Raw genomic sequence first — 9,901 nt, forward strand, 5'->3', positions numbered from 1 at the left:
GTGATGCTACAAGAGAGATTTTCCCTCATTTTTGGATGGTTGAGAAACAAATTGAATGATAATTAAATTAGGGTTTGTTTATGCACAAGTAATGTTTGATGAAATGCCTAAGAGAAGTATAAGTTTGAGTAGAAACCTTAATTTGATGCAACATTGCATATTTGCATTTCATGAGTGCATCCAAGTAAGAATTTCAAGCATGAGCCATCCATATGCATATAATTGTGTATGTGTAGAAATTTAAGAAAGAATAGAGAATAAAGACATAAAGAATAAAGAATAAAGCAAGAAAGAATAAAACACTCTAAGAATAAAGAGAAAGGAAGAATAAGCATTAAAGAATTAAGGAGTGGTAAAGAAGAGAAAAGAATAGGTTGTTGTGATGGGGAACCGTGAGTGCTAAGAAGAAATTCCCACATACACGCCACCTTAATTGAGTGGCATAAGAAGAAGAAGAATTGTACGGCCCGTAAGAGTGTATGTGGATGAGGGTTGTACCAAGAAGAATTTCCTACATGCACGCCACCTTAATTGAGTGGCCTAAGAAGAAAGAAGAATTTGTACGGTCCACAAGAGTGCATGTAGATGAGGACTGTACTCACTCACACGGCCAAGGTTCCAAATCCATACATCAACCGAGACCGATCAGCAAAGAATAAGAAAAGAAAGAATAAGAGAGAATAAGAAAGAATAAGAATAAGAAAGAATAAGAATGAGAAAAGAAAGAATGAGAAAGAATAAGAATAAGAAAGAATGAGAAGGCTTGAACAAGCCAAGAGAAGAAAAGAAAAGAAAAGAGAAACAAGAGAAGAAAAGAAAAGAAATAGAACAAGAAAATGGAAATAAGAAAGAAAAAGCATTTTATGCATTATTGCATATGCATTTTATTCATGCATATTGCCATGAATTTCATCATGGTTAGGAAGAATAGAAAGAATAAGAAAGAAAGAACAGAGAGAAATAGAAAGAAAGAAAAGAACAGTGAGAGTAAGAAACAGAGGAAGAAACAGTGAAAGAAAAGAGAAGAAATTAAGTAAGGAAAGAACCAAAGAAGGAGAAGAGTTAAGGGATTTACTTACTGAGCATTTTTATGCTCACCCCGTTGTTTTTCCATGTTTTTGCAGGACATAGGTGAGCAGCGGTCGGAGGGACGTCGACAAGTGGAGAGGATTGACATTACTGTCCACCGTTGCTAAGTTTTGTACTGGTTATTTTGATATATGTAAAGAATTATGTTTTATAAGTAAAGAAAAATTTGGGCCCAACTATTTTCATATACTAAGTATGTATGTTTTATTGTTTATGTTATAAAGAATACTAGTAGAAAGAAATCATTACACATCAGACATGACCCTCTTTGACGGTTGGGGGGGTTGGGCTATGCCAGTGCCCATTGACTCGCAGCTCGTATGTATTTGGCTACACCTTGTCCCGACTGAATGTGGTTGTGGAATTGCAACTGCTGCCTCTAGAGGAAATGGTGAAAATGGATTGAACCCTTCCATTTCTTCGGTAGATGGAACGTAAAACTCATTTGGGGAATCCATTATAAATTTATGATAAAATAATAAATAATTAAAATGAAAAGAAATTAAATAATAATATGAATAAGAGATGATATTGAAAAATAGAAAATATTGAATAATATAAATAAATTATATGAATAAATTATAAATATAAATATAAATTGAATGAGAATTTAATTGGAGATTTGGAATACAAAGATTGATTGGTGTGGAAAAAATGAAAGATTTTAGTGTTATTTATAGTGGTGAGGGGAATGAAAAAAAAAAGGTTATAATAAAAATTATAAGCCAACGGTTAGTAGAAAAGTTAATTTTTTTTTTTATAAATTTTAAAAAATTTATTTTAATCTTATAATTTATGTTTATTTAAAATTTATAAGGGGTATAGTAATTATATAGGGGATTAAACTGAAAAAATACAAAAAAAATTTGAGTACAGATTAAGGCCCTTGGAGGAGAGCCCAGTGGAGGGACCAGGCCGGGACCAGGCCTCAAGGACTGGGTTTTTGAACTCAGTCCCAAATGTCCACCTCTAATTCCAGTGTCAGCCCTAGAAATAAAATATATTATAAACTCTAGAAATAAAATATAATTAGTGAGTTACCACCAAACATTTGATAAAGTTTCTCAATCTTCACAAAGTGAGAGGAACTGAGAAAGAGTGAAGTGAAGGGCTTCGCAGCTGAAGATTAGACTCCATGTTGCTCCATGCTGGTAAGCTCGTCATTCTTTATTTGCATCTTCAATTTTTTTTTTTAATATTTAAAATATAAATCTGTATGCAAATTGGCTTGAAGTTGAGTTCAGCTAAATATTTTCAGTTCCTTTTCGTTAACTTTATTGACTACTGCTATTTTTTATCTGGGTTTGTTTTTCCTTTACATTTCATGGACATTCTTTGATCAAAATGAGTTCTTTATTTTTTTCCTCTTGAATGTTAACTGGGAAGGAAAAGTTTATATTGGTTTGTGTAAAGGTTGATTTTTTATGGGGGTTGAAGAGTGATCTTATTTAACAATGTGAGAATTGATAATGGTTACATTTATGAAAAATGCAATGCATGTTACTGAAATGATATCTGTGTAAAAATTTATTTGTTCTTGTACAAATTTGATGATTTTGCACATTCTAAAATCGATTAATTCAGGTCACAGTGTGATGATTTGTGTCGCATGGTGAATTTATTCTTGTTGTTAGATATGTTTGAGTGGTGGGAATATTGGTGGATGTTATTGAATGTGGTTGATTAGTTTTGAATGTAATCATTAACTTTGATATGTAATGAAGGAGTCAATATAGGTTCTCTTGTATTTGTACACTGGCTTGTATTGATAAAAGTTCTGTTTACATTCTTGAAGATGGAAATGAAAGCCCTTTGTGCAAGCCGCTTGTCCCTTTTTTCATCTCTCTTTAGAGGAACTCTTTGCGTCACGAGGTAGAGGTTTTTTTTTCTTTAATTTCAGTTTCTGTCTTCAGTTTTGAAAATTATTGTTACTCAGTTGCATTTATTTATCTATAGATGGAGAAAGGGAAAAGAGAACTCATTTCAATTTTAGCATTGGTAATGCTAAGTTAAACCACAAAGAAGTTTCATTTAAGCTCTTGCTTAAGTTATTTGGTCAAAAAGGAAATTGCTTATTCTGTGCTATATGGTCAAATCACCTTTTTTTCTATAATACTGATATTTCTTCTGTTTTATTTTTCTTAGCTCGAGCATTGACATCCTTTTATTCTTCTGTAGGACTCGACTTACTTTTCCTGAGAAACTCTTCTTTTGCCAAGCAAAACATGGTAAGCATGCTGTTCTTCTGGTAGTATTACATTCATATAGAAGCTAAACTTGTCCATATTTACATGTTCTTGTACTCTTTTTAGTATTAACACCATGTTGCGGTATAAAAGCAGCTTTTTCTTCTGGAAATGAATCATTCAACACCATAGTAGTGCCTCCAACCCTGTTAGCTGCTGAAAAAGAAGAAGCCAAATCTGTGTTATCCTTGTTCTTGAAGAAACAAGGTCTAAGCAAGGTAGCTGCTGCAAAAACCATCACTAAATCAGATCTTTTCATCGACCACCTTGTCTCAAGGCTTCATTCTGTTCATAAATCTCGGTATCTTGTAGGTTCGATTGCAATATGTATTGGATATTTTTGGCTATTGTTTTCTACATGTTTTTGTTTCTAATTCTCATTTTTGCCACTAATCAAAATTTGCTTGCCATACAGGAAGAGAGCTCACAACTCTTGAGATCAGGGACACCCTTATTCCTTATATTGAATCCCTTCTTGTAGAGAATGGAAACAGTGTCGTAAATTTAGTGGAGGATTTTCCTAATACACCTGTCAAATACAAGCCAGCTGCGTCAGTCTCTCAACACCATTCCAACTCTGACTCCAAGAAGCCAAAAGGGGTCTCTAATGCACCTGTTAAAGAAAAGGCAGCTGCTTCAGTTTCTCAATCCTTTTCTGCTTCCCTTGACTCCACGAAGCCAAAGGTGGTCTCTAATGAACCTAGTGAAGAAAAGCTAGCCACGTCAGTTTCTCAATCTGGTTCCGCTCTGGACTCTAAGGAACCAAAAGCTGTCTCTCGAATGATTGAGGTTGGCGCAGTTGGAGATTTACACCCTCAATTCCTCTACCTCTTAGAGCTTGGCATGGATCTCGAGCAGATCAAGTTAGCTACACGAAGATATCCTGGTTTTGCCAACTACAGCTTGGAGAGTAAAATCAAACCTATGGTAGAATTTCTTCTAGATCTTGGGGTACTTAAATCAGACATTCCTAAAATTCTTGTCCAAACGCCTCATTTATGCAGACGTAGTATATCTGGTAAAATAATACCCCTCATGTCATACTTAGAAGATATGGGTGTGGACAAGAACCAGTGGGCGAAAGTTATATACAGCTCCTCAGGACTCCTCACTCATAGCAGGCAGAAGGTTCAGGAAATCGTTGATTTCCTCCACAAGTTAGGCCTATCATCCATGAGTATAGTTAAAATCTTGATTCAATGGCCAAGGATCGTTGGTTACAATGTGGAGGAGAATCTACGACCAACAGTTGAGTACTTCCGTTCATTAGGGGTTGACGTCCCCATGCTTCTTCGAAAATCACCACGGACTCTCGGTCGTAGTATCGAAGGCAATCTGAAGCCTGTGACTGAATTCTTCTTGGCAAAGGGGTATCGCGTGGAAGATGTTCGGACCATGATTTCGAGATATCCAGCTTTATATACTGTTAGCTTTACAGAGAACTTGATACCAAAATGGGAGTTCTTTTTGACCATGCGTTATGAAAGATATGAGCTGGTTAAGTTCCCTACATATTTTGGTTACAGTTTGGAGCAGAGAATAAGGCCAAGATATGTGCTTGTAAAGGAGTCAGGAGTCAAAATGGTGCTCCCCAAGATGCTATCTCTGTCAGGCTGTGACTTTGAGAAAGTTTTGAAGATTAAAATACTGAAAATGGTTATCACCACATGACTCCTCGGCATGAGAAAAACTTACATAAGACAATCTTACCATATCATCTCTTAAATTCGGTGGTCTCACCACATTACTAAACCGACGTAGGAGAAACTATCAAGTTGGGATATTTGATGTGGAACATTCTAGTGATACAACTGTAAATGGACAGTCGATCTAATGTCAAAAGACTCTTAGAATGTATGAAATTACAAAGGTTTGCGAAAGAACCTTGTTTCCTTCTTTCTTTCAAATGTCAAGGTTTATTGTTAAATAATATTATCATATTAATAGTTGTCCAATTTATAACACAATAATTTCTTTTAAAATTTGATTTATGAAATCAAAGAATTTGAAGAAATGAAAACATTTTGAAGTTATACTTAAGCGAAATGGTATAATTTTGTCATTAACTTTTATGGAAAAAAACAATTATTGAAAAAACCTTATTCCCATTTCAAATGTAAGAGGGGATTTGAGAGAAAATCATACTTAGATAGGAATTAGAAGGTGTATCAAGCAATGTTCCTTTCTGTATAATATGGAAAGTAGGTACATTTACCCAAAAATAATAATAATAATAAATCACATTTTATTTTACAAAAAAACTCATGTCAATTTAAAAAAAAAAGAAAAGAAATCTAATCAATATGACACATTTTGATGAATATATTTTTAAAAACAAAAATGATTTTGTCATGATTGATATAATCAATATTCTAAAAATCAGACCGGACCGGCTGGTTAGACTGGTCCGACCAGGTTTCGTTTAACACACCGATTCATTAATACAATAAAATCGAATTTTTTATTTAGACCGTCTTAAACCGCTGTTGGACTGGGGAACAATGTCTGACTGTCGGTCCAATTGACCTGACAGCAAATCTGGTGGAAATGAACTATTAAATATTATCGAGCACTCTTACTTACCAGTAGAAATATTGTTTGGAAAGGGTATTTTGGTCTATCCATTAAAATTGGGGTTAAATACTTCAAATTTTTTTTTTTCGTGGTGGGTTATTTTTAAAAACTCTAATGAAAATGTGATTGTTCTTTCAAACACCTAAATAAAAAGTTAAAAATTATACATATAATCAACTTATTAATCATAGTTGTTCAAAATCTACTTACTTATTTAAAATTTAAAAAAAAATATATACAACAAATAAGTATGATTATATATAATAATATAAAAAAAAATAGAAAATAGTTACTATCAATTCTTGCCAATGTTCTGAAAACCAGACAGGACCGGCTAGTCTGACCAAGAACCGACAGCCTCTCCAGTTTGGTTTAGGTTCTAGGTGGGTTTTTGTTATATTTTAAACCTGTAGGGGTTACTATAATTTTGTAGGGGTGTTTTTGAAGTATTTCAAACCGCTAGGGAGCAGAAATTTTTTTGGGTATTTTTTGAAATATATTAAATTTTTAGGGACTAAAAATGATTAGGGATATTTTTGCAATATACAAAAGTTAAAGGACTAATTAAATTATTCATGATTTTTTGTTGCTGACCGGTCAATCCATGAACCAGGATTTTGACCGGGTCAAGGCCCGGTCTAGTTTTCTAAACATTGGTTCCTGACCAAAGATCATATTACTTGCTCTCTGTAGTCTGTACTCTGTATGACTTGAAAGTTGAAAGTTGAAACCTTGTCAACAAGGATGATCTTCCTGTTCATCTTCAAAACTTTCTCAAAGTGAGGGAACGATAGTGCTAACATGCTGCTCAGCGGAATTTTCACTCCGACCTCCTTTACAAGTGCAAAACGTGGTCTGATTCTCTGTTCCAAACTGTAACTAAAATACTGACGGAACTTAACCAGCTCAGATTTTGAATAACCCATTGTTAAATAGAATTTCCATTTCGGTATCAAGTTCTCCGTCAAGCTAGGTTTTTATTTTAGGTTTCAGTTTGGGTTCTTGAAGATGGCAATGAAGACCCTTTCTGGAAGCCGCTCTTCTGACCCGTCATCTCTCTGCAGAGGAGCTTTCTACATCACTAGGTATTTTTTTTAATTAATTAATTAATTTTTTTTTTCGCTTCCAAAAAGCATTAATTTTTATTTTCATACTATTGCTATGAAGGCGTATTGTTAAGTTTTAGGAGACTCGAAGTGGAAAGTTACAGTGTATTAGGTTGCATGTTAAAGAGGAAAAACATTTACTCTGTTACATGTTGTGAGTGTGTGGTGAATTTGTGATTTCTTCTAATCACAATTTTGAGTTTCATTTTAGAAGATTAGTCAAACAGAATATCGAAATCTCGTGTACTTTTTTACTTGTATAGACTTCATTTTTTGTTCTGTATCTATGAGGGATAGAGCATTGATGATTTCATTTTGTTCTTCTACAGGACTTGACTTACTTCTCCTGAGGAATTCTTCTCTTGCCGAGGAATAAGTTTTTCTAGTAGTATCTCGACCTTCTTACAAAAGCTAAATTACAGATATTAACATGTTTCTTTCCTCTTTGTGGTATTAACTTGATGGTGTTTTGATATAAGAACAGCTGATTCTCGTGCAAATGAATCATTCAACTCAAGAGTGCATCCTCCAACGCTGTTAGTAGCTGAGAAAAAAGAAGCCAAGTCTGTTTTAAGCTTGTTCTTGATGCAGCAAGGTCTGAGCAAGGCAGCTGCCGCAAGAACCATCAATAAATCAGATCATTTCATCGACCACCTTATCTCAAGGCTTCACTCTGCTCATAAATCTCGGTATCTTGTAGGTCCGGTTGCAACATGTAGTTTTTCTTTTTGGAACTTTTATTTCGGTGTCTTTTTTCCCATGTTAATCAGTTTTATTTGTTATTGCAGGAAGAGAGCTCACGACTTTTGAGATTAGGGACACCCTTAATCCTTATCTTCAATCACTTCTTGAAGGGCATGGAAATTTTATGGTAGATTTAGTGAACAACTTTCCTACCACACCTATCGAAGAAAAGCCAGCTGTGCTAGTTTGTAGATCCCATTCCAGCCTTGATCCAAGAAGCCAGAAGCATTCTCTCATGTAAGCGCCCCAAGTCCAATAGCAGATCTATGCCGTCAACTGTGCTACCTCTTAGAGCTTGGCATGGATCTTGAGCAGATCAAGTAGCCACACACAGATATCCTAATTTTGCCTACTGCAGCTTGGAGGGCAAAATCAAACCACTAGTTGAGTTTCTTCTTGATCTTGGGGTACCTAAATCAGACACTCCTACTATTATCAGAAAAATGCCTTCTTTATGTGGACATAGTCCATCTAAAAAAATAAAACCCAGCATAATATACTTTGAAGATTTGTGTGTGGGCAAAAGTCATATGTCGCTGCCCTGGACTCCTCTGTCATAGTAGGCAGAAAAGGTTCAGGCAGTAGTTAATTGCCTTCATGAGTTGAGCTTATCAGGTGATAGCATAGGTAAGGTCTTCACTCGGTTCCCAAGAATTGTAACTTGCAGTGTGGAAGACTATCTCAAGCCTTTGAACTATTTTTTCTATGAATGGGGATTCAGTGTGGAAGAAGTGAGGTCCATGGTGTCAACATTTCCATCTGTATATTCTTACATCTTGATACCGAAATGGGAGTTCTTTTTGACCATGGGTTATTCAAAGTTGACATTGTTAAAGTTCCCTCAGTATTTTAGTTACAGTTTGGAACAGAGAATCAGACCACATTTTGCACTCGTCAAGGAGTTAGGAGTGAAAATCGGGGTGGATGGCATGTTAGTACGATCACACTGTGACTTTGAGAAAGTTTTGAAGATGAATAGGAAGAACATCCTTGTTGACAAGTGGTCTCTAAAATTTTAATTTATTTAAAAAATACCCCAAAAATTACAATTAGTCTCTAAAATTTTGAAATATTACAAAATACCCCTAGAAAATTTATTCTGGTCCCTACAACTTTGAAAAAAATCAGAAACCCTCCTGGAACCTGAACCGGACCAGAGAGGCTACCAGGTCCCAGTCCGGTCCGGGTTTTAAAACTGTGATCAGATCAATTACTTTTTTATATTAAAGTGAAATGATTTTTATAAGGTTTGGGAGTAGTTGATATTTGAGAATATCAAAGAATAAAAGTTATATCAATTGCAAATATCATTGCCCAGCAAATCGATCAGCATGAATAGATAAACTTGAGCTGATACCACTGTCATCATTGTTGAAGTAAGAACCATTCCACTATTTTCTCATATATAGCTTTTGCATTTTGAAATTTGCACCAGAAATAATCCTCACTCACAAACTTCAGGTGCAAATACTGATGCCGCCTGCAATGCTGCCCATTGGCCTCCACTTTACGCACTCACACTAGAGACATATGTCTGATCTGGGAAGCCATTATTATCAATCATCACATCACCATCCCTATCAAATTTTGGTTCATATATATCATCACAACATAAACTGAGGATGAATAGGTTGTTTGATATGAAACTTTGCTATATTTGAATTTAAGCTTTTACTGAAATACAACTATGTCGTTTTATATTATAAGTCTGTCGTTAAAACTAAACAATATTTTATATCAGAAAACATGTATGTTTTGAGATAATGAGAATGTAGATTTGACATCTTCACTGCATTTAAACAGCACAGGTTATGAATATTATATCAAATGAGATACAACTGAGTCTTTGAATATTAAATGTTGAAGTCTTTGTTTTAATGAAAATCACTTTGTGATAGGAAGTTAGCGGGCTAACACATAATCAAGTGTAATCAAAGATAAAACCATTGAAATTTCCAATGATAATTTTGTTGACATGTCTTGTTTAATGTTTGTTTTCTCCAGTAATGATTTTGCATATCAGATGATAGCATAGGTAAGGTCTTAACTTACTTCCCAAGAATTGTAAATTGCAGTGTGGAAGACAATCTCCGGCCGACAGTCGAGTACTTCAAACGGTTGGGGGTTAATGTTGCCATCATT

General features: G+C 34.7%; 1 protein-coding gene and 1 long non-coding RNA gene across 5 annotated transcripts; both read left to right on the plus strand.

Moving 5' to 3' along the window:
- Positions 1 to 2,151: 2,151 nt before the first annotated feature.
- On the plus strand, positions 2,152 to 5,244 carry LOC116112744 (transcription termination factor MTERF5, chloroplastic-like). 2 transcript variants are annotated; one of them, XM_031398863.1, is made up of 5 exons: positions 2,152 to 2,240; positions 2,885 to 2,961; positions 3,268 to 3,317; positions 3,429 to 3,647; positions 3,751 to 5,244. In XM_031398863.1, exons 1-5 carry the CDS (start codon positions 2,235 to 2,237, stop codon positions 5,004 to 5,006), a joined length of 1,608 nt encoding a protein of 535 aa, XP_031254723.1. In that variant the 5' UTR covers positions 2,152 to 2,234; the 3' UTR covers positions 5,007 to 5,244. The 2 variants fall into 2 exon arrangements, with proteins under 2 accessions (XP_031254723.1, XP_031254725.1); XM_031398865.1 differs by having other exon boundaries at positions 3,432 to 3,647.
- A 1,366-nt stretch (positions 5,245 to 6,610) lies between these two features.
- Positions 6,611 to 8,825, plus strand: LOC116112745. Of its 3 annotated transcripts, none has more exons than XR_004125298.1 (3): positions 6,611 to 6,994; positions 7,345 to 7,715; positions 7,804 to 8,825. It is a non-coding gene; the product is annotated as an uncharacterized LOC116112745 (long non-coding RNA). The 3 variants fall into 3 exon arrangements; XR_004125299.1 differs by having other exon boundaries at positions 7,345 to 7,711; XR_004125300.1 differs by having other exon boundaries at positions 7,345 to 7,704.
- The last annotated feature ends 1,076 nt before the right edge of the window (positions 8,826 to 9,901 follow it).

The sequence above is a fragment of the Pistacia vera genome, unplaced genomic scaffold (genome assembly GCF_008641045.1).
Source record: "Pistacia vera cultivar Batoury unplaced genomic scaffold, PisVer_v2 Contig666, whole genome shotgun sequence".
Classification (NCBI taxonomy): Eukaryota; Viridiplantae; Streptophyta; class Magnoliopsida; order Sapindales; family Anacardiaceae; genus Pistacia; species Pistacia vera.

What these genes read in the sequence shown, in the direction of transcription:
- LOC116112744 (XM_031398863.1), top strand. An exon ending in GGAACTCTTTGCGTCACGAG is followed by an intron (nt 2,962 to 3,267) that starts GTAGAGGTTTTT and finishes ATTCTTCTGTAG; the next exon opens with GACTCGACTTACTTTTCCTG. An exon ending in TAAATCTCGGTATCTTGTAG is followed by an intron (nt 3,648 to 3,750) that starts GTTCGATTGCAA and finishes CTTGCCATACAG; the next exon opens with GAAGAGAGCTCACAACTCTT.